The 26,672-nt window shown below is 42.7% G+C and overlaps 1 protein-coding gene across 1 annotated transcript; it reads right to left on the reverse strand.

Moving 5' to 3' along the window:
- Positions 1-573: 573 nt before the first annotated feature.
- LRRC38 (leucine rich repeat containing 38) lies at positions 574-14,875 on the reverse strand. The gene is made up of 2 exons (XM_068171447.1): positions 14,085-14,875; positions 574-2,164 (listed from the first exon to the last, which is right to left on the reverse strand). Exons 1-2 carry the CDS (start codon positions 14,710-14,712, stop codon positions 1,911-1,913), a joined length of 882 nt encoding a protein of 293 aa, XP_068027548.1. The 5' UTR covers positions 14,713-14,875; the 3' UTR covers positions 574-1,910.
- Between the last annotated feature and the right edge of the window lie 11,797 nt (positions 14,876-26,672).

Here is a 26,672-nt window from a genome sequence, read left to right on the forward strand (position 1 = left end):
GCATGGTTTTTGTCCTTTTTCATTCCCACATACAAATAAACATCAAAACCCAGGTTGAAATTATAAATATATTTGTGTTGTTAATAATCATGGCACTACACAGTGAAAATCATGTAATTTCATTTTTTTCTTGAAGGAATTGTATTAGAATAAGACAGCATTGATACAGATTAGCCTCTCACTGTCCTGCTTAATTCTGTCTCAGTGTGTTTCCAGAAGTCAGCTCCTAGCAATGGGAGCAGGAAGTGCATTGGATGAGCTGTCGAGAGAACAGAAATAAACGCTCTCCTGGTTGTGACCTCAGCGTGGTGCACACCCAGAGCCAGCCCTGGCAGCCAGGCAGGAGCTGCAGAGCTGCCAGCACAGCCCCACTGCCCCAGGACAGGGCTGACCCCCAGGGACAGCCCCCGAGGCTTCAGGGGGATGAGCAGCTGGGTGCTGGTCAGGCTGCAGCTCCAGGAGCTGAGGCACGGCCAGACTGGGGCTGGCTGAAGGTTTTCCAGCTGATCCCGGCTGGGTGGGGATCCCCAGGAGTGCTGATGGGAGGTGTCTGCTGGACCCTGTCACCCCCAGCCACGCAGGGTGACTCCCTCCTACTGAGCAAGGCAGTATTTTAAACAAAGAGTGCTTTTTAAAAGAAATAATAGCATTTACAGTAGTTAAACAAATGCTACTTTTTATCAGCTCTAATTACTTTACAATAGCATACAGTCCTTAGCTTGCTTTTTACTATGTTGTTCATTACTTTAAGCCCTCACAGCTACTCTAGATAACAATTTAAATACACAGAGCTTTAAAAAAATATTTCCATTTCAAATATTTTAAAAATATACTTATCCTAAAAAGCTGTCCAGCACTATTCCAAAAATCTCTTGTAATAAATGTCTTTTTAAATTTTAACAAAAATATCTACCGTCATATAGAAGAGCTCAAGTTTTGACAAATCTATAATACAGTCAGAAATATGTTGGGCCAGATTTCACTTTTGTTTATACAGTTGCCAATTTGGATCATGGTATTTGTCTCATTTGGGTTATTCCAGTTTAACCAGGAGCAGAATATAGCCCTTAGTGCTTTAAAATAGCTAAATGGACTGGATGCTGCAACAGTTACTGGTGCCGAGCATTTCGGGGAGGGAAATCCTTTACTTCACTGCATCTAAAAATGCAAAAGGATGTTAAATTTAGTATTTGTGCCATGACCAAAGAAGTGCCAGGCATCTGCAGTGGATGACTCAGACCCAGAATCATATTCACTTACAGAATTTTCTTTTTTTTTTTTGCTGAATGGTGCCTGCAATTGCTGTCATTAAATGGAGGATGAATGTTTCTGGAGAACTTTTGTAGGGGGGAAAGTGCCAACCTTCCTCTCATGCTTTCTACAATTCTAGGAATCATTTTAATTGAATTTTGTGTGAGTTTTCATAGAATCTCCCAGTACTTAGATCTAGGAAGGATACAATTTTGAATTGCTTCTGTATTTTCAACCTGAAACATCTCCATTCATCCAGCCATTTTCAAAGTGTATCTAGAACAAGCTTCAAGCACTTATGAAAATCTGCATCTCATCAGGACAATCTGGAAACTCATCTTTTAAAACATTGGAGCTTTTTTTTTTTTTTTTTTGCTTTTCCCCCCTTTTTCTTTCAATCTTCAAGCTTAAATGCAGTGTTTGGTTAAGGACCATGGGAATCAACCCGGTCTGATTGCAGCAGGGTACATGTGCAAGAAGAGGTGACAGTCTCAGCTCTGCCATTCCTGCCTGTGACCAGCAGTGGCTAGAAGGGATCCTTACACATTGTGACTTTAAGTCATGTTTAAAGCTTTCACTCTGCTTTTTTTTTCCTCATAGACTTTGGCTGATGATCTGGTAACTGATAAACCAAGGAAATTTAAGGATTTTGACTAAGTTCAGTCCTCACTGTCATCTTCATCTTCATCGTCGTCCTTGCTGGGAGCACACCTTTGGAAGCAGTGCACCAGGGTGGCCAGGAAGAAGCTGGAGAGAATTGCAGCGATGGACACGGCGACTCCAGAGAAGATGATGATAAAAAGGTCTGTCAATGACAAACTGAATTTGCATTCACTAAAGCTGACCTCAGATAACTCATTCAGAAAGATCCTTCTGTTCTCCATGGGCAGGGAGCACTGGATTTCATGGAGACCTGCAAGGAAGAGGAAAGGGAAGCAAATCAGTAGATGAATTCTTCTGTTGTTCTGGGTCAGAGATTGAATGGCTGAAGAAAAGTTTTAGGGTTAGTTCCAGGTTTACAAAATTGTAAAATATTCAGGGGGAAATAGAACAATGTCACTATCCAAAAGTGACAAGTTTTGTTCCCTGTTACTTAGCCCCATAGCCCCTTTGAGCAGCTTCTGGAAATTAGGTTATTTCATCTGCAGCTTTCCAGGGATCAGGTGTGATCTAGGACCATGATTTGGAGGAATTAAGAAAGTGAATGTTGAACCCTAGATGCATATAAACCTGCAGACCTGAAAGCAATTCCCAGCTACTCCATCTGAACAAAAACTCTGACTCCAAAACAGGGTAAGAGGGACACTGAAGTTCCTTCCACACCCTTCTACATTACTTTTTTTCCCTGTAGTTCCAAACTAGAGTTGTTTTCTATTTTTTTTTTCCTGGTCAAACAAGAGTTTGGTTTTAATGGATGCTTCTTTGTCTGTGACCTGCTTTCTCCTTTTCTCTCTGGCTGCCCTGAAGCCATTCAGACTGACAGATATTGTTCCTCCCTGCATTACTGGAGAATGCCAAGAGCTGGGTTCTTTGTAGTGAAAGCAAAAACCCCCAGATTTAAGAAGTGGTGAGAATGCAGTTGGATCCTGGATGGTAAAAGCACACAGTTCACTGCATATGCCCAGCTCCCTCTTCACGGGGGAACATCAGGAGAGGGCTTTCCAGGGCTAGAATGGAACTCATACTGAAGTGAATAAAGTCTGTAGAGATTCTGGCAAGGCAGCTTTTGTCTCACTATTAAGGACATGAATGTAGAAATGCAAGAATTGTGTCTTAATGACACGAGATCTGCTGCTGAGTTATTTGATCCACTTCTTCTCTACTGATGATCCCGGGCTGCTCTCTCTGGTTTGGGCTCTGCCTTGCTGTGTGCACACAGAGGATGGCATTTCTGTCCCACGGGTCTGCCACAGAACCATGATGTCACTTTAAACAAGGAGTGGTGATGATAAGATTCCCTCTGCATTTGTGAACCATAGCTTTCCTGTGGCTGGATAGCTGGGGCATGTGATGTTTCGCTGCTAAACCCATGCTCCTCGGGTTAGTGCTGCTGCCCTGACTGATTGTCTGCAGCCAGCCCGGCCCAGCTGTTGTGTTGATTTGAGAAGGAGTTGTAATTAACTCCACTGTGGAACCAATTATCACCGTGACCTACTTGACCTTGCAATGACGATTGTATTAAATTTTGATCCCTAAAAGCCATCCTTTATCTGTTGTGTTTGCCTAAAGTTCTGTGGCTTTCCCTCTTTCTCATGCTGCTGTGACTGGGAAGGTCCTGAGAGCTGCCCAGCAGTGTCAGCAGCCAGCCTGGCCAAGGCTCGCTGGTTCTGCAGGCACACTGCTGCCCAAAGCCACGCTGGTGCTCCTGAGCCCGGCGAGCCCTGGCCGTGCACAGCAGATGGGGAACAAGCACAGCTTGCTCTGGAGATCTGTGAAACCTCCTGTCATTGGGACTGACCTGGCAGAGAAAGCAGCTACATGGTTTCAAACATCCTCTGAGACTTCTGAAAGTCTGACCCTGCAGTGTTCATGTCTTCTGCACGAGCTGATACCCTGGAGCACCTGAGCATGCAGAGACTGAGGAGATACAAACCTGCCCTCTCCAGCCTCCCCCTACAAACCTTCCTACTGAACCAACTGAGAGCTGGCCACCACATCATACTTTCATTTCAGTAAGACTTGGAAGTAGCAGCTCTAGGCATTAATCAGAGTAAGCAAAATGGGGAACAGATGAATATCCTTCTCTGTTCAAAACCATGAGAAATGAGTGAAAAATTATAGGCTGGAATTTCAACACCTGTGTCTTTTAAATCAGATTTTAAAAAGCAAAGATTTTTTTTTCAGTAAATAAATATAATCCTGACAGTAATCAAAGCATTTGCATGAGTGCAACATACTGCAAATTCATTTGAAGAAGAAATTCCTTGTTAATATGAAAAGATCACTGCAGCATTTTGGCAGGAAAACCTGTACCAAGTGAGTACAGCACCTACACAAATTCCATTTCACTTGTAGCAAGCACAAGAAAAAACAAGGGTTTTTTGTACAACTGTGTTTCTGGAAAAGAAATCAGTCTTACACAGGTTGAGACCTCCTGAGAACTGCTGTTTTCAGAGCATCCGAGTCAAGCTCCTCAAAAGAAAGAGGGCACAGGTGACCATAAGCAACTCTACCTTTTAAAATTTCTGTCCAACTGCAAAAGAAATACTTCTGTGCAGGAGTGATGGGATGGAATATCAGATCTGGATAAGGGAGGAAGTAAAAAAATAATATATTAAAAAATAAAGAGAGCAAAGAAGGCTCCAAAAGAAAACTCTTGTCCTGAGCAGTTCTACGTACTGCAGTCCTTGGCTTTAGAGAAAACTTACCATAGTAACATTTGCCCAGGATCCCAAACATGGGAAGGAGCTCTCTCCTTCATTCCCAGCAGCAGTTCTGCCATGGATCAAAGCTGACCCTGTGCACTCTGAGCTCTATTCCTATTTCCCTGATGCTTTCACTTTACAGCACAACACACAGAATGCAAACAGCAAAGGATCTGCAGCACACCAAGGCACTTAGAGGGTATTGCTTGCTATGAGAATCAGTGTGCTGCAAGGATTTTGAGACTCATTATACAATAAGGAGAAATAAAGATGCTCCTCTCCATGTAGCCATGGGTACTGGAATCTAGGTCATGTTCTCAAACCAAATAGATAAGATGGGAATTTGCTGCTTGCTTTATTCTGTGACAGCCCAACACACTTCTGTGGCCTCAAGTTTTTAGAGAATTCTTAGTTATTGGAATAACAGATGCCAGTAGATGAAATACAGCACCACAGACCAGGGGCCAGGGCAGGGGTCTCATGGCTCCCAGCCTGTAGCTTCAGCCACGCTGTGAAGGCACCACCTCTTCCAAAAGACAGGAGTGAGCTGAGCTCTCCTACCCACACACAGGGCAGCCTCCCAAAGATGTGCTGGAACAGCCAGGGCAGACTGCAGAGCTGGGGGCAAGCACAGGGCAGTGGCTGAGGGGAAGGAAGATTGGTCAGTCCTGTTGGGTGGATGTTTCTCTTCACGGAGTCGTGACACTGTTGAAGAACCCAGCACAGCCAAACAGAAGCTTTTCTTTGGACTCCAAAGAGAATTTGGGACAGACTGTTCATTTGGAACAGTCAACAGTAAGACCAGCAGTTCTATCTTTGGTGGCACGAGCAATTTCTCCTTCCAAAGCTGATGCAGGGGTTGTTGCACCAGAGCTTCCAACTCTTCACCTGAAAATACCATCACTTACTGGTCACACACCTGCTGAAGATGAGAAATGGACAAACCCATTTCATCTGCTTCCTTCCACAGACACACAGCCCTGGCTTTACATTATTTACAAGTAGGCTGTTCCTGTGACATAAGAGTCCTGAGAACTGAGGGTCTGTACCCCACCTGTCTGTTCCATTGGTGCCAGCAATAGATCCATCTTTGCTCTTTCCTTGGGCAGGAAGAAATTCCAGGCATTAAACACCCTCTGCATGAACAATGAACTAAAGAGTGGTTTCTAGAAGGTGATCAGTATTAATTGTAGGGTGTAACATTTTTCCTTTGTCTGATTCTGCTGTATTTAGGCTGGCTCAATCAAATCCCTGTCCCCACACACAACCTCTAAAGGACAGGAGATGCCATTTAACATTAGAGCTCTGCTTTCTCACACTTTTACCTGAATGATATTCATTTTTATAGTCTGTTTGTGAGGGTTTTCTGTATTTTTTAATGATTTATTTATTCTGTAGAGTTTATTCTTTTAAAAGACCAGCCAGGATTCTTGCAAAGGGCATGCCAAAGCAGCTTGGTATTTAGTGCTTGGCTGCAGCAAGAGAGCCTTTGATGACAGTTATATATATCTACCTCATTGCTCCCACAACATATTCAAGGAGTTGCTTCTTCATACCAAACAAAACTGTAAATGAAATAACAAGTGTGAGTGTGCTATAAATACACAGCCTGGGTTATTTTGGTCAGGGCCATCCCATTATCTGTAATGACTCCAGCTGTCCCAAGGACAATGTCACACACCCTGTATCCTTCTGCTATGTCACCAGAAGGAGCAGATGTACTGCACTGGTGCTGATTGCTTTGAAATGCCAGGCAAGGCACAGGTGCTGGATTCTACACAGGCTTCTCTCAACTCTGGGAGAATAAGGATGGAAATACAGGTATGTACCCTGAGGAATAGATTGTCTAAGTAACACGGGAAGTGTGAAAATGCTGGAATTCCAGAACCACAATGTTAAAATGAGAGGTTTGTTTTTAAAAAGAAGGGGAAAAAAAGGTGTGTTCATAAAGAAGTGATGCAGGAGGGTTCCAGGTAGAGTTATTTCAATGAAATTCCCAAATAGGTTTCAGAACAATATGACTTGGGACACCTTATATTAGAGGAGTACAACTCCACCAAGTCCAGCAGTTAAACCCTGCCAATAAATCACAGGCAATTAGGCTGCTGCTAGATCCTAAAAACCACTTTGAGTTTGTTTCTGTTCGGGACTATGCCCAGGCTGAAATCTTTCCCTGTATAACTGAGCTTCCTAGAAAACAGAAGCAGCCCAAAACTAGTCTGCATGCAAAAAATTAATAATTTGTAAATTACTGAAAAGAGACAAAAAAGGCTGTAATGCCCCAAAGTTATAACTGCACTGATCTCACCATCTCAAAACCCCAACAAAGACCCAGAGGCCCTGCTTCATCTGCACCCTGCTGGGACTTTGCAGCCATAACCCAGCCACGTTTCTCCCAGGTTCTTGTGATCAGGAATTTTTTAATCATCGAGTGCACTGACATTGCCTGCTCCTGCCTGTGCCAGGGGCTTTCCCTGGGCATGTTGACTGCTGCCCTACTGCACTGTGAGTTTCAGCTAAAGACAAGCATCAAGGGCATCACTTTCTCCAGGTCCACTTGACCCTGTTTTGAAGGACTCCTTGTGTCTTTCTGTCTCTGCTTATTTCTAATCCCTATGCTAAATATATTTTTGACTGGAGAACTTCTGGAATTTATTATCATTTCAAAGTTATGGTCTGTCTGTTAGCAGAAAGACATTGCCCAGCTATAATTTTGGATGCTGAGTTAAAAAAAAAAAAAAAAGGGAAAAAAAAGAAGCCTCAATTCTTTTGGGGTCTTTTAGAGTTCACAAAAAGCAGGTACCAGGACAAAGAGCTTCCCACCATTCAGCAATGGACAGCAGAATGAGATAATGCAAAGGCTCACTGGGACATGCATTAGGATGTATGGAAATAGATCCACAGAAATATCTGAAACCATAAATGTTTAAATGAGCTGCATGCCCACATGTTCACTACTACGGATACACTAAATATAAGAGCACTACAATAGGCTTTTTATTTTAGAGTAAAATTGGCATTTGCCCTTTTGGGTGGAATTTAGCTGTTTCCTTGTGTTGCTGAACGCAGTTGACACAGATTTGAAATGTTTAAATGTGGCATGTTGTTTCTTGTGTAGTATTTTCCTCCCAGCTATGGTTTGCCTTAGTCTCCTTAAACACTGTCACAAATGTATTAGATGTATTAATAAGCAATGAGAGAGGCATTGCCTCTGAAGTGAGATGAGATTTCATTGAAAATAGCCTTGAGCGATCAGAACAGTAAAGCTTAAAAACCTTGAAGCCTAGATTTAGGTCCCTAAATAAAACTTTTTTGGCCAAGTGCCCTAAAGATTTGCAGAACAGCTTTGGAGGGTACTTAGCAGTTTTTCTCACTGCCTAAATACAAAGTTCAGCATCAGGTGTTCACATCTGCAAGTGCTGTCCTCACATCTTCAAATCTGTGAAAGATGGAAGTACTCCAAACAACCTTAGGATGGAAGAAACAGAGTGAAAAGCCAGTGGCAGTCAGATCATTTTACTGAAAATGTCTGGGAGATCAAATTATATATTTATATATGTATATATAGAAACAGATTTGATGTGCATGTTGAAGAATATAATTTCTGTGAGGAGTTTCTGCTTGAGTGGCATAAAAGCTGCTGAATGTGTGAAATGTCTTAGGGCTTTTAATTCCTTTCCAGGCACACAGATCTCCTGTTCTGTCCTGGTGATGTGGGAGCATGTGCATGATACTGGGGGAGAGCTGATGGTTGCAATGGACAGAACAGCCTGTCCTTGCTAGCTGCAGCTCACTCGGGTTCTATATTGGTACATGAAGTTAAGGAGCCTTCTCTCCACAGCAGATGAACAAATAAGTGCTAATAAAGACTGATAAGGCAAGAGGATTTGTAAAACACTCAGTTTCCTTGCTGGCTGTCGGTTCAAATGTTAAACAAAACCTGTTCTCTTGTGTCATTATGATGCTTTGTTTTGAAGAAAAGATCTAGTATTTTCTGTAAACCCATTAAAGGCCTGGATTAGTGAAGTGATTGTTTAATTTATAAGAATAAGTTATGCAATAGATCTCAGATTGGAACGGGATAGTAGAGAGAGCCAAGAGATGGTAGAGATGGTAACCTCATGGCACGGAATGTCTGAACAAGCTTAGAAAAATCATTCCTTTCTCCTGGGTCTAGAAGGGTCTGGAGGGTAACTCCTGTGAGGGGCAGCTGAAGGAGCTGGGGGGGGCTCAGCCTGGAGAAAAGGAGGCTCAGGGGGGACCTTGTGGCTCTGCACAACTCCTGACAGGAGGGGACAGCCGGGGGGATCGGGACCTGCTCCAGGGGACAGGGACAGGAGGAGAGGGAACGGCCTCAGGCTGGGCCAGGGCAGGCTCAGGGTGGGCACCAGCAGGAATTTCCCCATGGAAAGGGTGCTCAGGCCTTGGCAGGGGCTTCCCAGGGAGGTTTGGAGTGCCCACCCCTGGAGGTGTCCAAGGAAGGGCTGGAGGTGGCACTCAGGGCTCTGGGCTGGGGACAAGGTGGGCATGGGCACAGCTGGGACTCGATGGCCTTAGGGGTCTTTTCCAACCTCAGTGATTATATTTTATGATTCTCACTACACTGATTCACTTCTGAATCCCTCTTTTAGGACTGAATTCGGTCTGAATTTCCTGCTTACAGCCTCACTGTCACCTGCTCTTGGCTTTTTTCCTACCTTCCCTCACTGCCATCCTTCTCCCCGTTCTTTTGCTTTATCTGGAAGTATGCTACTTCACCAGAATTTACTTCTCCATCCATTCCGAAGAGGTCTTGAAAACTACAGAAGCCTTTCAGGTAGCCAAACAGCATCTGTGTCAGTACTGACACTAAAACCTTCTTGGAATATCTTAGAATTGTGTAGCCACCACCCACAGCTTTCCAAAATGGAGCAACAGTTGATCAAATGAGCACCAGTCCTCACCTCAACTTTGGCTACTTCAATTTCAGATATTCAGAACATCTGTTTTATTTATCACAGCACAAATCTATTTGGAATTCTGTCTCTGGCCACTTCTGAACGAGTTTTTAAAATCTTCCTGGAAATACAAACGTGCAAAGGCTACCCATAAAAATGCTCAGTCTGAACCTTTGCTAAAAGTCTTTCTAATACTGCTTTTATAGAGAGCAGCAAAATTTTTAATTCTTGCAATGGGTAGTGGGGAACTTAAATAACTAAACAAATAAATCAATTAATCCCAGAAACTGAATACAATTTCCCAAACATAAGGGGAAGAAAGAAAGTAAAAAGCAAAATGAGGGCAAGATGACAGAAAGGAGACACTACAGTCACTCTCCAAGGAGTACTTAAGTTCTAATTAAAAGTATGTTAAAAATACTTTAGTCATTAGCAAACAAGGTCGCAGGCCCAGCTGCCCAAAGCCTATTCACAGAAAATAAAAATCAGCAACAGGAATTTCAACAAAGACCTTCAATGTGGCCATTGCAGATTACTTGTCTTGCTTTGTTACAGGCATTTATCTGAACCCAATCCCTTCATCCTGATGGGATCCTCAGAGAGATTCAAGAAATGTCTTTTGCACTAATTTTAAACAAGAAGTATCAGCAAAAATTTATTTCATCAAAGCCCTTTGTATTTAAACACTGAAATGGAAGGTTCATAACCCTCTGTTCTGTCATTTGCACCAGTGAAAATCTTTTGCTGGCTGAGCCCTGAGTTTCAAAGAGTATTACTAAAAGGACTAGGTTAAGAGATGAGCAAAAAAAGAAAAGTGCAATTTTAGCCAAGATAAATGTGATGAACAACAAGCTCTGAAAGCAGAAGAAAGCCTGGCCAATATGAGAAGTTGCTGAGTGTATTTTTGTAGACCAACTTAGGCATTTGTTCTTTCAAGGTATTTTTTTGTTCTATGAGTTTTCATGACCCCATGGAGTAAAACCTACTATAAAAGTTTTTATACTTTGTAGGGATAAATATCTTACAGCAACTCCTCTATTTCCAAAAGAAAATAATCCCAAATTCTTAATATCCATTCTCCTGCTGATGGGAAGGCTTTGATATGTACCATTTGCCACCATATGCCATTCAGGTGTAACAAATGCCTACACAACCAAACATCCTTCTACAGAAAATCTTTATAACTGTTGTACTTAACCACTTCGACCAACAGCAAGCACTTTGTCTTCTCCAGGGAAAAGAACTTTTCTATCTTTTCCACTCGTCACCATTCCACTGCTCTTCACAGTTCCTTTGCCTTCTTTGTACTATGCTCACTAATTTGTTTTTAATCAATTACTAACCAAATCAGAGGGGAAAATTGTAGTTTTCTTTTGCAGCATGAAGAAAATGCTGGATTTAATATCTCTTAATGATAAAAAACCCTGTGTTTGCTGTTTTAAAGTGCTAGGTATACTAGCAAAATTTTAGTGCTGTTTTTTAATAAGTCTGCCTGCAAATTTGCCAGGATGAGGGCATCATCTGGGGAGGGTATTCACCTAATGCCAGTTAAGCCTGTATTTAAAATTTAGGCTAGATGAATAAATGCTGAAATCTGTAAAATGATTGAAATCCCAGCTGTTTGTTGGATGAGCAGAGGCAGCTCAGCTGGGCAGAGCCTTTCCAGCTTTGCAGCCAGCTGGGCAGGCAGGCCAGCAGAAGTTAGAACTTTACAAGCTGCTTCTGCTACTGTGCCAGGAGGAAAATGGAGGCTCCTGCAAAACTAATGAGTTGAAGTACAGCTTTTCTTCATATCACTGAGTCCTCCAGAAACCTTAATTACAGAGGGACAGAGCTTCAGGGTCAGTTATCCAGATTTCAGTTCAAGGATACAAAACTCCCCTTTTTAAATCAACCTGGTATTTCTTGTGTAAAAGCCAAGGGCAGCTTGGGCTGATGAGTTCCCTACAGTGCTGCAGTGGGAGGTGGAGCAGGGGCTGGGCTTGGTGAAGAGTTCAGCTGCTGAGGGACTTCCCTCAGACAGGCACATTCTACTACTTTAAGTGTCATTCAAGGTGAGGAACCTGAGGGAATGCCCAGACCCTAAATCTGTCTGCAAACGTCCTTCTCCCAGTGCACCACAAACTCTTGAGCTGCTGCAGAATTCCAAAGGAGAAGCAGCCAAGATCTTTTCTTGGGCCCTGGAAATGCATCCCTATCTTTCCTCCTGTATTTCCAGACAGAAAGCTGCTGCCCTACTTACCCTGCTGTGTTTGCTGCAAGAATCCTTCATTTCCAGCTTTACAGAACTATCAGGAGCAGCCAGGGAGTCTGAATGCTCAGTGTTTACTGAGTTGCCCTTCCCACTGTTCCCAGAAAAGGCCAGACAAGCGTGGTCTTGGATGAGTGTAACCAGACAAGTAACACTAATTTAATCAGTTCCTAATTGGAATCATGTTGTGACATCATTAAAAACTGGAAACTGGGTGTAAAATGCTATCAAATCATAATTCTAGTAATTTAACTCTGACTTTCCAAAAGTTGTTTTGCAAGGCATGCAACTGTGGCCATGTATTTCAAAAAGTCATTGAGACAGTCTTTCCTTTTTGGGGTTAGTTTTGCAGTCACCTTTGTGGGGAATGTTTTGGTGCTTTATTGAAGGAGGCAGTGAGTGTTTTTGTGGCGGCAGCTCACAAGAAGCTCTGATGCTTTCTGCATCCATGCACATCTCTCCCTGGCATGGCTGGGTGCAAAGAGAGCAGGGTGCTCACTCCAGGCAACAAATCCAAATCCTTGCAGGACACCTCTGACCAAATCAACCACTGGAATATTTGCTCCTTCCTTCTTTGTCTTCCCAAAGTTGTCTTCCTAGTTAAAGTTTGGAAGATCTGGATAAGCTAGTCATTTTACAGCTATTTGGCTAAAACACAGCTATGGATGAGGGAAAACACTGTGGGAAAGCATCGCTGAGCTGGGGAGACACTGGGAAACTGACAGTGCTGCAGGAAAGCTCACTCACTTGAGATGCCCAGACAGAAGTTCAGATACACTTTAAAACACTGAGGGGGCAGCACAGAAAGAGGTAGGACAGACTCAAACTGAACAGATCAGGATCTCAGTCAGGATCAAGGGGAACAGCCTGGAAGTTCAGTAAAAGCCTGGAGAAAGTGAACTGCTGAGTAAACTCATGTTAACATTAGAGACAGGTAAATACTTTATTCAAATTGAGCAAACTTAAGCTAAAGCATCAGGAAAGGTGGGATAATAGGTTTGCTTTAGAAAGAATCGAGATCAAAGTTTCACTGACACAGAGAGGAAAAAAAACCAACACTTTTTCCTCAAATCACTTCTTCCTTAAAACAGCTGACCTACAGCTAAGAATATTCAGGGCAACATAGATGAGTGTACTAGAAAGATGCTACCCAAGGTCACAAGCATGGGAAGAACCTGAATAACTGACTGCAGAGTCTGAGCCTGGAGTGCCAGGACACAGGAGAACAGCTTCAAACTGACAGGGAGTAGGTTTAGATGGGATATGAGGGAAAAATCCTTCGCTGTGAGGGTGGTGAGGTCTAGCACAGGTTGGCCAGAGAAGCTGTGGCTGCCCCATCCCTGGAAGTCTTCCAGGCCTGGTTGGATGGGGCTTGGAGCAACCTGGGATGGTGGAAAGTGGGGTGCCCTCCCCTCTGGGGCCCTCCCTAAGTTTCCCTGCTCCCAGCAATCTGCCTTTGGGAGCAGCTGGTGCTGCTCAGTGGCAGGAGTTTATGCCCTGGTGCTTGTTGGGAGACGTGAACTGTGAGATGATCTCCTGCTAAAGCTGGATTAGGAGAGGCTTTGGGGTCTGGTGGGACATGAGTCTGGATTCCCTAGACATAGCAGTCTTAACACTTTTATTTTTTCCCCTCTGTGCCTTTCTAAAGATTACTGGCTCAAATACCGGGATTATATATCTTGTATTTTGGGGGGTTCTAAAGCTATTTCAATTTATTTCTCATATTGGAAGCACTGCTTTTTTAATGAAAAGAGCCCAAATCGAGATGCTGAAGTGTTTCAAACACAGAGCATCACAACTAAATACTTTCAGGAAGGGGCTGATGATCACAGTTGCATAAAATGGGGATTTAACTCTTTTGTAGCGGCTTCATAACTGATCAGTAAAATGAGAGGAAAAACAGTTTTCCTAAGGAGCTGGCCCAGAATATTTAGCTGCTCAAAGGACTTATTGTAGGAAATATATTTGCCAGAGAGAAAATGAAGTCTGGAAGAGAACCAGCTGTGGGCTGAATGAATTTGAAAAGGCTCTTTCACTGCCTATGCAAGTTTAGTCTATAAATCAAAATTATTAGGGCTTAATTTTTAAATTTTATTTCTTAAGTGGGAGGAGGACCTGCTGCTAAAAGAAGCCAACATGAATTTAACGGGCTCGTTTGTTGAAAGCATGCAATTACAGCCTGAGCAAACTGCAGGCACACAGACAATGGGAGCAGGAACCATCCTGCCCTCCCAGCCACACACAGACACACAGACTGCTCTGAGAGCCACAGAGCTTTACCTTTCTGGAGCTTGGATGCATTGTCCTGTATCCAGCTGAAAAGATTGGCAAAGTCACAGTCGCACACCCAGGGGTTGCCCTCCAAGCGGATGGTCCGCAGGGAGGGCAGTGCTTCCAGGGCTGCCACGTTTAGGCTCTGTAAGTTATTGTCATTCAATTCTAACACTTGGAGCTGGTCCAGGTTCTCAAAAGCAGCCTCGTCCACATCCACCAGGTTGTTGTTTCCAAGGCTCAATTTTATCAGTTTCTCTGCTGATTTGAATATCCCAGCATCGAGCTGTGTTAAATTGTTGTAGCTTAAGTCTAAATACACCAGTTTGGTAGAACTGCTAAAAGTGCCCTCTTCTAAAGAGGTGAGGGAGTTATTCCTGAAGTCCAAATAGACTAGATCTCCATAAAATATAAAGAAGTCAGCTGGTATTGCCTGAATGTTGTTATCAGCTATAAGAAGTTTCCGTACATCCAATGGAAAGGGATTAGGAACACTTGGGAGTCCTTGATCCCGGCAGTCTATGGTGTGGTAGTCCATACAGCTACAAACAGCAGGGCAAAGATGACCCCCGGGCAGGAAGAGCAGGCAGGCAAAGCCAGCAAAAGGAAGGAGGCAGGAAGGAAAGCATGGCAACATCGTCAAGGATCTGGAGGCTGTGATGAGCACCACTTCAGGAGAAAGACATTTTGCTCAGCTGAACAGGAGTGCCTGGTACTTGTGTGTGTGTCTGATTGTATCCAGGAGATCACATATCATCACAGATCCGATAGCAGCAGTCCGGAGGGGGAGGGAGGAGGGAGGGAGGGAGGCAAATGTGAGGATTTACACTGTCAGAATATTATGATGCTGTACAGGGTGAGGAAAGCAATGATTGGGTACACGGAGGATCTTTCAAAGGACTCCCTTGCTTTTGTGAGCTAAAAAAAGCCCAGAGCCTGTTTGGATATTTGCTGTCTATTCCAGCAAAGGGGAAATCACACCTGATCCTGTGACTCTGACAGCAACAGCTTCTGCTTAAAAAGCCCTTCAGGTAAAAATCCCCGATGAGATCACTTACTGTGTTTCTTAGCAGGAGCCTCCATCAAGGTGACCAACAACTATGGAAATGCAAGCGAGGGTCAGGCAGTGTCCTGGACACCTGCTGAGGACAGGTTTCCCTTTTATTTGTAAAACAGGGAGCAGAAGGGGAGAGCCCAAAGACAAGGAACTCTGCTTTGTGCTGTTTCTGGATTCCTCAGCTGTTGGAGCAAGCCTGTTCACATTTTCTAAATATGACTCAATATCTTTTAAGCAAGAAGAATAACCTACAGCAGCAACAAGGAATATGATCTCCAAAGTGAGGGACTTTTCCTTCCTGTTTTAATGACCCAAAAACTACTTTCTACTACAGCACTAGTAATGTCTGTTGGGCCACGTGAAAGTGCAAAATGTGGATCAAATCTTTAGCTAGTTAAAATTGAATTGGTTTTCTTCATTTTCAGGGGATGGAAATATTTGACAGTCAATCTGCCTGTCTCCTGTGGGACAGCAGAAATGATTTTGCAACAAGGCATCTATGTTTTCCTGACATCCTCAAACCCACACCCACAAAGGCAAGTCCTCAGCTAGCTACACACTTTACTTTTAACTCCATCCCTCCCTCTTTATGTGTAAGCAGAGAGTTTGGAGAGCTGGGGTCACACCTATGTGCTGTGATGGAAGATTTTTCTAGAGACAGATGGTATTTGGGTGGAAGAGCACAAAGTCAAACACCTTTGGCTATTTGGGTGGAAGAGCACAAAGTCAAACACCTTTGGCAAGCTCATTCTTAGGTCAAAGAGGCCAGAAATTTCAATTTAAGGTCATATTTTATAACTGGATTCAGACTATTTTTCATCCAGAATGGGGGACAAAAATTTCCTTCTCAGACAGCCTTTCCTCCAAGATACCTGTGCCTGAACTCAAACAATGAAAGCAGTATCCCCCATCTCTTTTAGTATGTACCTAGAAACACTGAATGCCTGGGAGGGAACAAAGAGGGAGCCTCACTGTTCTCAGCAGCACCACTGACAGAAAACGATGAAATGAGCACAGATTGAAAACCATCTGAACACAAGGAAACACTTCTCTGTCTGTGAGGGTGGCCAGGTTTCCCAGAAAGGTTGAATATCACCACAAAACCCGACTGGGGACAGCACTGGGCAAACTTGCTCCGACTCTGCTTGAGCAGGGGACTGGACAAGTTGATTTCCAGAGGTCCCTTCCAACCTCAGCATTTCCCTGCACTGCTCTTGGGAAATGAACATATCAAGGTTTATACCTTTGAGTGCCTCTCTCACATTTTGCAGCACACCTTGTTTCTAACTCATAGGTCTTTTATCTAAACCACCTTGAAACAGCCTCTAGATCCCTCCCATAAAGACACATCCTGCTCCAGGTGCCTTTCATGTCTTAAATTATTTTGAAAACACCACCCAGAAAGAAATGGGCACAGCTCCCTCTATAAGCCACCAGGGTAAAACCCAAATAAATTCCTGAGGTGCTTATTTGAAAGTATTTACCTTTAAATTACAAAGGAAGTGGCAGTTTGACAGGCTACCTCTGATTAGTAAAACCCAAACATGCAGAATAACTCTTGGGGTCAGGATTCATTGAATTGGCATCAGCAAGTAACTGCAGCTGATATTTCTCATGCAGAACTGATGCTTTTTTTAACTCTTAGGGCTGTATCTTGCAAACAATTGCTCCTGCTGCAATCTACTGGTTTTTTGCCCCTAATTTAACCAAGACTTTAGGTCAGAGATAAAGATGTTTCTAACACAGGAAAGCAGAACTGCTTTGATGTCTTTAGCAATGTAGTTTTATATGGATAGATTCAGCTCTCTATTAAGAGCAGGTATTTATTCACAGGATTTAAGGGTCTCTGTGGCTCCTCCTCTGCAGACCCCCCTTTTTTTACCAAGTGCACAGAATCAGGATGTGACATTTTCATTTCCAAGATGCCTCAGCCTTCACAGATGGGAGACTACAGACAATAAGGCATAATTTGTGAAAGTTCCAAGAACATGCTTGTGGCAGGGGTGGAAAAGGACTCAGCTTCCCTAAGAATTCCACCAGCCCTTGCTAAAACTACCACTCCTTTCTGTCCAGAACAGCCCTTCCTTTTGCTCAGCTGCTCACCTGTATCCCTTACCTGTCACCCCTGCATCCAAGCCCACCCTGCCAGCCTATTCTGCACAGAGCCTGTGGAGTTCTCCTGGCTGAGATCTCAGGGAAAGGCTTGGCAGGAGAAGAGGGATTCCTGTCAGGTTCAGCATCTTGTGGGAGAGGTATCACATAGGTTTGTGAAGCATCAGCCCTGCTCCCACAGCAGCCAGGGAAACAGAATTTCTTTGGCAATGTGTGACAGCTCTGATCTTCTGCTGTACAAGTCCAGCTGCAGTGCCTGCCATGGGCTGCTGTCTTTGATTTCAGAGACTTTCTTCCTGACCCATCTTTCACTTTGCAACATTTCCTGTTTAATTTTGTCTTTTTTAGCTTCTGCTTATTTCTGTTTCTCAGCTGTTTCCCTCATTCCCTCACAGCACAGAAATTCTTTTGAATCCTTTTGAAGCTTCATTCACTTGCCAAACATTTTGTACCGTTTCGGCTAGCAGGAAGAAAGCAAAGCTTTCTACCTAAAAAATATTAAAGCTTTACTTTTTAAAATTGCTTATTTGCATCACTCAGTGACAGTAACCTGGGGGTTTGGCTGTGATGTGCTGAGTGCACAGCACCCTCTTGTGCCCTCCTGATACTGGGCAGCCACAGCTGCTCTGCTCCCTTCTGGTGAGCTATTAACAAGTTTTACCATATTTCTGTCTCTCATGTTCCCTTCTTCCTCTTCCTGTTAAAGAAACCCCAATCAAAAATAAAAGACATAAATCAGGTGGTATTCTTACATACTTCAACTGACACTGTGGTAAAACACAAAATTGCATCAGTGAGTAGTCTCAGAAATAAAGGTTTTTTATAATCTGTGCTTCTTCAGTGCTCCCAAGCAAAGGCCCACAGAGCTTTTTCACCTTCTTTCATACTTCCAGAACTACATTTTAGTTCCTACAGGTTTGAAAAAGCACAAACTTCCCAATTGGGAATTGATCCCCAACAAAAACCCCAAATATTCTTCTTCCACAAAGATGGGATCCCACATTGATGAGATTTTGACTGTCAGCTGATTTATCTGTGAGTCTACCTTCCAGGCTCCCCTAAGGGGACAGAATGGTTTTGAAAAACATGCTTATAAATCAGGATAACAATTCCAGTTGTGGTTCTAAATGTAGAGGATTTTGTTTTGAATCCTTCTGTGGAGAACAAAGAAGGAAAACCAATGTCTCTCCACACCTCCCAGTAGCAGGAGCTGGAAAACCACAACAGTAGGCAGGTTTTGGACTAAAAACAGTGATATGGATTTCCACTCTTTAATTTTTTATTCAGGATACTACCAGGAGAAACCTTGACAATAAAGGCAGTGACAAAGCACACTGGTCATGGATCCTCAGTGTGCTTCACATCAAGCAGTAAGGAACTAAGAGAAAAAACATTTGCTCCTGACAGAGTTTCTATCTTCCAGCACTCCCCTTAGAAGTGCTCAAAACTTCCCCAAATAATTTAAGTAAAGGAGTTAAAAAGAAAGAGCAATCACTGTGCAGACACACGTGAAGGATTCGGGTCTCAGCCAGTAAATCCTTTCTTCCAAGAGACTTGGACTGAAAACTGTCCATCCTCATGCACATTTTTGAGCAGCTAATTGAGCATATTTTTCCATGAAGGAAGTTATTATTCCAGGCTTATGCTTCATTGAGTTAAGGCACATGTCATGGCCAGGCTGCAGTACCAGGTGCACAGAATGATGGCAAAGGGTTTTCCTCCTCATTTTCAGACATCGCAAGGTGTCCTGGGCACCACTGCTTGAGCCTGAGTGACCAACAGTATGTTAATCAATGCAGCAAGCACTTAAACCATGTGCTAAGCAGCATCTCTGAACATAAATCCCATTTTTATTCAGATCTTTACCATTTTGGCTTTAGTGTTTTTGTGGTGTTTTTTTTTTTTTTTTTTTTTTTTTTTTTTTTTTTTTTTTTGTTTTGGTTTTTTTTTCTCTTGAGAAAAATTATCCCCTGCTCTGACTGGGCAGTTTTATGAATGCAGCCAAGGGGTACCTCTGGGCAGTTTGCCCTCTGGTCTTATATCTAAAAAGGACTGAAAACGCAAAAGTTTTAACATTTATGAGATGATAGAAACTGTGAGCTGAAGCTTTGTGTTACACCTGCCCAGTCCTTCTCTGCTGCTGCTGCTGCTCTGCTGGGAGGGAAATTGCATCAAAATTAATCAACGTGGCAGAAGCAATGATTGAATTTGAAAACTTCAGACACTGCAGTTCAGCAGCCAAATGAGACCAGCCTAAACCCATCAAAAGGCTTCCATCATCTGCCCCAGACAGCGTGTCTTACACAGACATGTGGTCACTCCCTTAATGCAAAGCATTTACAGTCACTAAATGCAGTCACAAGAGATGGGAGAGTGTGAATTATATTTCCTTTTTCCCTCAGGAATGAGTTTGTACCCAGCTGCTGCAGGGTAGTCTGCTTGCCCTCTATATAGTTTATCAACTGGTCCAGAATTACCAGAGATTTAAGCAAATTAAAGGCAATTAAAAGTCCTCCTAAGATACTGACAGAGTTGTGCTCATGTTTATCCACTGCTACTGACATATGCAATGAAATGAAAGGTGGTATCAAGATTCCCCTCAAATCACAGAATCACAGAATTATCTCGGCTGGAAAAGACCTTTGAGATTATATTTATTTGGTCAGATTTACCAGTGGGTCTATTGAGATCAGAAAAAAACTCACAGAGATCAGAGATCCAAGATTTTCTAAAAGCTCAAGAGTTTCTATAATAAAAATTATGTAAGAAATCCAACACAGGATTTCTGGAGGAAAAATTATGAAAGTCAGAGGCTTTTAAAACAGCAGCTGGAGCTGAACACAATGTTCATATCTGAAACTTGTTTCAACCTGCACCTTTTTCAGCCTCTCACCTTTCAGTGAAGCTGAAGAGAGAAGGAAGTATAAGCAAATTCTCAATGCCTCAAGATACCACAACACTTAACCCAGCTCTGATGCAAGGTCTAATAAACTGGATTTTTTAACCTATGATTGCCATTATAAACATGGTCTATTTGCTTCAAAAGACAGGAAACTAATAACTCTTAGGAATTGCTTTCCTTATGATCCTTATCTCCAGCCCTGCTGGAGGGAACAGCTGCTGAGCACCCACCAAAGGCTGAGCAGAGGGCAGAGCATCACAAAGGAGAATGTTCCAGTGGAAAGGAGGCAAGTTCTCCTCTGCTCCTTTGTCTCAGGTTTAGCTGGGTGTGTATTCAATTACCATCTGTTAAAGGTGGGGCAGTTATCATCTGTTAATTGGATGGTGGAAAAACAGAAATTATCTTGAAATATCTGCAAAGCAAGGTTGTATTCTCTCAGGAGGAAGTGTATAGGTTTAATTTGTCCTCTGTGCTCCCTAGAAAACATTTTGGGGTGTTTGCTCTGTTCTAAGGAACAGCAAATGGATTTACAGCAATTGAAGCAGTTGACTAATGTTTATAAAAATCCCACATGTAAACTGTCTGAGTATAAAGCCCTTCCAGATCATGAGGTCTGCATGGTCCACTGGAGACTGTAAAAAAAAACACAAAACCCCAAAAAACACAAAAAAACCCATAACAACCAAAAGAACCCCAAAACAAACCAAAAGAGAACTCGAATTAATCTTTGATTAACACTGTAACATTGATGGGCTGAATTTTTGGCCAAAAAGGATGGTGCACTTGAGAGGATTTCATGCAAATTAACACCAAACATACACCCAGCAAGAAAGTTCCATTTACAAAGGCACTGATTGAATTGCAGGTGAAGGTCTTTTAGTGACTCCTCAGTCTGCTTCGATAAGGGAATTTCACAAAGACATTCTGTGAAATGTCTTCTGTGGCTGTATTTATTAAAGTTATATGTGGTACAAGCTATTCACTACAGGAGTTAAAAACAGGCTGGATCTTCTAAATCTTTGTTGTAATGCAGAGAAAACAACCCCAAGACATTAGTACTCCCTTCTCTTCTCCCTTATTGATTGTTGCTGCCTGCACTCCATGGATTTAAATATGCAGAAAGCATGTTTGTGTCAGTGGAAATTCCAGGCATCAGCTGAGAGGCAGAAATAATGGAAATAATTATTACACACTTCTCTGTTGCCCTTTACCATAAAAATACTTCATGAAAAATAGAATTATGTTCTTAAAATATCAGACTACTTACAAAATAGGACTTGAAAACTGCCCTTTAAAGTGCATCTCACACTCATTAAATCATGTGCATCCTTACCAGAAGTGCACAATTCCATATTTTACAGGTCAATTCTAGACAACCAGATTTCTGCAAAAAAATTACTGCACAGAAATGCATCCATCTCTGCACTGAAACCACAGAGCACTCTGGAATACAAAGAGACAACCAACAGGGCTGTCCAAAGGGACAACAACTTGAGGCAAGATGAGGAACGTGAGATCTTGCACCGTGTTCCAATGGAAGTAAAGTGGCAGGATGAGGGTGTGCAAATGTGTGTTTGTGTGTATGTGGCCATGGGCCCTTACACTTGAACTTTAGAGCTCTTTCTGTGGACAGATCTGTCATCCTTTGTAATCCTATATTAAATAAATCAAATTCCCACTCAAAAGTCAAGAATTCCCAGGTTCTTCTATACTACATGAAGAACAGACCCAAACAAAACATTGACAGAGATCCTTGAACCAATGGGATGAAATCCTGTGGTGCAAAGGACTTGTTTCTACCTTTGAAGTATAGAGCAAATGTTGAAAACACTCCCTGCACTTTACTGCAGAAAAATGTCTTCAAGAGGACAAACCCTTGTTATGGTTATAAATACAACTGAGGCATCCACAGTGCTCTTCATGGTAGGTGATCCCTGTTCGCTTATCTTCACTCTAAAGGGATCTTTCTATCCTCTCTAAAGTTTCTGTGGCTGTGCAGAAGTTGAGTGTCCCTCAGGGGAGGCAGCAGACGTTGACTTGATGCCTTGTGACATCTCCCTGGCCCTGTTAATAAGCTGGGCGAGATGTCAGGTGGGATCTCGTCAGCGGGCGCAGCAGTGCCCGCGGAGCCGCGTGGAGCCTCCGTGCTGCCTCTGGAGCTGCTTTCCACAAACCAACGCTAATTATTACACCGAGCAGCTTTCATCACTGCCTCACAAACCACTCGCTCACCGGCAACACACTGGGGGGACTTCTCTGGCACTCGGTGATGTAAAAAATAACCTCCCAAATTTTATTGCAGTCCCACTTGGAGCAGTGCGAGCTGCTCTGACACAGATTTTCAGCCTCTGTGGTGGCACTGCAGTGGCAGGAAGTAGTTGGAATACTGGAACTTCTGTAGTGTGGTATTCACATGTCCTCTGAACAGAGAGAGACTTAGCTTTCTCAGGATTTCTTGTGAGAGAAGCTGTGAGAGAAAGAGAGAAAAGAAAATCAAAACGATTCTTATCTCGTTGTTGTACACATGTGGAATGTATTACAGAGATTGTTCACCCAAGGTGATTTCTTAATTAGACACTGGTAGTGGTGTTTTAGATTGATTGACCAATTAAGTCACACCTGTGTTAGGACTCTCAGCTGGGAGAGTCACGAGTGTTCTAGTTAGTGATAGTTCTTGTTAGTGTAATAGTTTTAGTATAATATGGTATAATGAAGTACTTAGTTAACCTTCTTAAACCATTGGAGTCAGAGCTCATTCCTCCTGTGTGTTGGGGATCCCAGCTGTAGGAGCCTTGGTGTCCCCTTGGGGAGGTGGAGGTGCCTCAGCAGCCAGGAGCTGTCCCACAGTAACCTGGTGTTCCCGTGCAAGCAGGGGTAACTCAGTGCCCTGTGCTGTTTTATGGTTGTAATTTATGTCTGCATAAATCCTTCATACATCTGCTTATACTGCCTTCTAAAATTCTGCCTCATTTCAAAGACTCTAAAGCTGTGACATCACCAAAAAATGGTAAACCCCAGGTAAAGCCCATTAACTTCACTTATGTTCCTCCCTGAGGAACGTTAGTGAAATTAATGGGCACTGTGCAGTGTTCTCAGGCATCACAGCCTGAGATGGTTCTACAGTTTTTTCTTTCTTTTTTTTCTTTTTTCTTTAGTAGCATCAAAAATAAATCCATCTCACAAGAAAGGAATAAGTGAAATCACTTAAATCTCAAATTTGAAGGGAACACAGAAGAGAAAGTAAGTTTGCTTCAGGCTCTTGTAAGTTTTTCAGGAAGTTAATGGCACAAAAAAGAAATATGGTAAAAATATTGTCCACATGGTAACATGAAGAATGCACTGTCCATTTTCTCAGGCAGTGCTAGAAGCAAAAAGACATTTTTAGGGATTGTGGAATGGTTGCAGACTAAAAATGGAGAAACCAAAAATGTCTAACAAAACACGTTCAATTAAAAAAAAATTGAAAATTACTTTTTGTTGTATTGTTATTCTTGGGTCCCTAAAGGTAGAACCTGTCCTTTCACCAAAATTATATAAGTCATGTATTATCCAGAAGATCAACTTTCCTCTGGCTACAATCCCAGTCAGGTATCACATGCTCTTCCGTGGGATGGCCAGAGGAACAGAGTTAATAAGAAGTGTTTAATGTCCAGTTTTTGAGTAAGATGAATCAGTCACTTGTGATGCTAAAAAAAATTAATCCAATAAAGGATTAGTTAATGCAAATATTCAAGAAAGCCCTAATGATTTTTAGTTTGCTTTAGACTTGTCACTTTTCAGAAAATCCAGTTTACTGCAATATTGTCCCCGATAAAGTGGCACCAGGTGTCACTCAGAGCAGACACCTTATTTTTCCTTTCCAGAGCCCTTCTGCTGCTGTGACACATCATCCTTCCCTGCTGTGGCAGGGGCCAAAGCGGGAGAAGGCAGGGGCACCACTGAGGCAAGAATTCCCGGGGAGGTCTTGGGGAGATTTGTGTGCACACAGCTTTATGCAACATAAATGTTCTATACAGTAATGAACTACAAGTCAAACTCCGTGGATGCACATCCTGAGGTAAAAAAATCCATCTCAAAACCAGAGTTTTACCTTAGCTTCCACTTAGAGTGTAATACCTTGGGGCCTTAGTTTCCCTTTTTTAAACAGAGGAAGGGGTAAAACTGCTCTCAGGATGATGGGCTATAATACAAGATATTTAGGTCTAAGTCACCCATTTTAGGAGTAATCTGGTTTGCTATGAAAGATACTGAATTATCTGTAGCGCTTGCAGGCGATTAAAACTGTTAATATTCTTTGTACTTGGTGTACATCTGTCTACGCCTACAAATCCATGAATCACGGTCCTCTAATTCAGTTTTCTGCAGTGAAAGCAAGATATTATTAATATTCCAATAAAGAAAAAACCCTCTTAATTCACTGCTTGTATTTAATGAAGTGATTTATAGAATAGAGACCGTATTGGCACTGGAGGGAGAATCTGCAATATTTATTTCCACTCCTATCTACTGTATAACCTTGGGAAAGTCACCAGAGTGCTCAGCACCTACCTCAGTTTCTCCACCATTTCATATGGAAAATAACTCGAAGCAGCAACAGGATGGAGCTTTAAAGTTAAATGATATTCACTGCAAAAGCTTTCAGCATTTCCATGTTAAAAGGCCCTGGCTTTTAAATATTTATTTTTTAACAACACAATAGTGCCTTGATCTGAAGACAGCATGTAGATGGCTTGGGGCTATTAAAGTGCTGAGCAGGCCTCCAAGAGTGCAGCTATCTCCTTCTCCTTTGTGTCCCAGGATTAGTTTATGCAAGACAGGTCTTGCAAATACAGAGCAAAGCATAAAACATTCATCCCCTAATTTAAAGCATGAATTAACTTACCCCTTAGATAGGAAAATCCTGCTTTTAAACTGCTTTCCCTTGTCTCCCTGGACTGACAAGCTGCTGTCACACACAGTGATCCCAGGCAGTGGTTTGAGTAATGCAAAGATAAGGTCGATCTTTGTGAACTCCTTTTAATTGTTTTCCTCGAGGTCCACCTTCTCCTCACAGATTGGCCATCACTCTCAAGCCATCATTTCATTTTAACCAGACATAAATAATTTATAGTGTAGTCCAGACAAAAATCAAACTCTGAATCTGATAGGTGTTTTAACTATGATGAAGATTCGTTAAATTTTTTTGGTGTCCTCTGTTGCTTTTTTTCCCCTTGCCATGATACTTACTCACTTCATTTTTCAGAAATACAGTGCAACGTTATAAATATTTGGCAGAAAAGTTTGTAAAGCCATGCTCTTGGTCTAGTATTTCTCCTAGACAAAGCATTTGCAGTGGCAGCTGAGACCCTTTGTTAAACTCACTGGTATAGAATTTCATTTTAAGAGATTGCAGTGCGTGATTCAGCAACACGTCAGTGCAATAATACGTGAACGAATCCAGATTTTGCAAAACAGCTGAAACACCCATGATCTCTGCCCTGATTTCAATGCTTGGATTCATTTTCAGTTGAGCTGTGCTTTGCTCCTTAATAAAATCTCTGGATAGCTGCTCCCTGTTGGTATGGTTGCCAGTCAAAAGGTGAGCTGGGGTCTGTCTCCATGAGTGTCACTGTTTTCTGTGCTGAGATCACTCTGCCTGGTTTCCCTCACCAAACCACACATTTCCATCCCCATCTGGAGTGGAAAACCATGCTGCTTCTTGAAGATGTGGCAAAAGTATTGCAGCTCAAACCTTACTTGTCTGGAGTGTATTTCTCTGCTCAAATTCCTCACTGGCATTAGGCAAGCAGTGGAATCCAGCCCTGCACTGAGGGAATTTCATCCCAGCCAGGACCTGTGAACATCTCACTCCCTCTCGTGGCCTGGCCGCAGGTACTGTGGAAATGAGCTCTTTGTTGATTCACTTACATTGCTTGCAGATAAATCCCAACTGAAAAACACCACTCTGCACTCTCTTCTTCCCCACATTCCTGAGTCTTCATCCCCACATGGACCTGCTTTTGTGCCCCTCTCTTCCCTCCTCATCTGAAACACAACTCTTCTTTCCACCAGCCTTTGTTCATTTGTGCACTTCCTCCACGAAGCTGCTTATTCTTGGGAACATGCTTTGTACACAGAAAGGGAAAGAAACCACATTCTTTTAGACATGATTCCTCCCTAAAATCAGAGTTGAAATGGGAGTTTTTTCATGGAACTTCATGGGGGTAGTATTTGTCATTTCTTCATCCATGTGCATTTCATTTCTTCTCGAAGACTCACGAGTTCATTCAGAGAGACAATTAGTCATGTAATGAGGAACTGGCTGTGCCCTTATGCAATGTGTGCCTTGGTCTCCCTGTAATCCCAGGCAAGTCCTGCTACACCTTGAAGGTGCCCAGACAGCTCCTGGCTGGCTATTAGGACACAGCATGGCTTTAAATAGTCCAGGGACTGCCCCAGGTTCTGCTGAAATTCCCAGCAGGTGTGATCTAAGTCACCTTGTCAGGATTTCAATGTCTCTTGCTAAATTTCCAGCACACTATCACAA

This window comes from Anomalospiza imberbis, chromosome 23, assembly GCF_031753505.1.
Source record: "Anomalospiza imberbis isolate Cuckoo-Finch-1a 21T00152 chromosome 23, ASM3175350v1, whole genome shotgun sequence".
Lineage (NCBI taxonomy): Eukaryota > Metazoa > Chordata > Aves > Passeriformes > Viduidae > Anomalospiza > Anomalospiza imberbis.

Bases quoted from the DNA above. Each gene is read 5' to 3' on its own strand.
- LRRC38 (XM_068171447.1), bottom strand. From the start codon at position 14,712: ATGTTGCCATGCTTTCCTTCCTGCCTCCTTCCTTTTGCTGGCTTTGCC. The intron at 2,165-14,084 runs GTAAAGCTCTGT...TCTTCCTTGCAG, and splicing joins TGCATCCAAGCTCCAGAAAG to GTCTCCATGAAATCCAGTGC.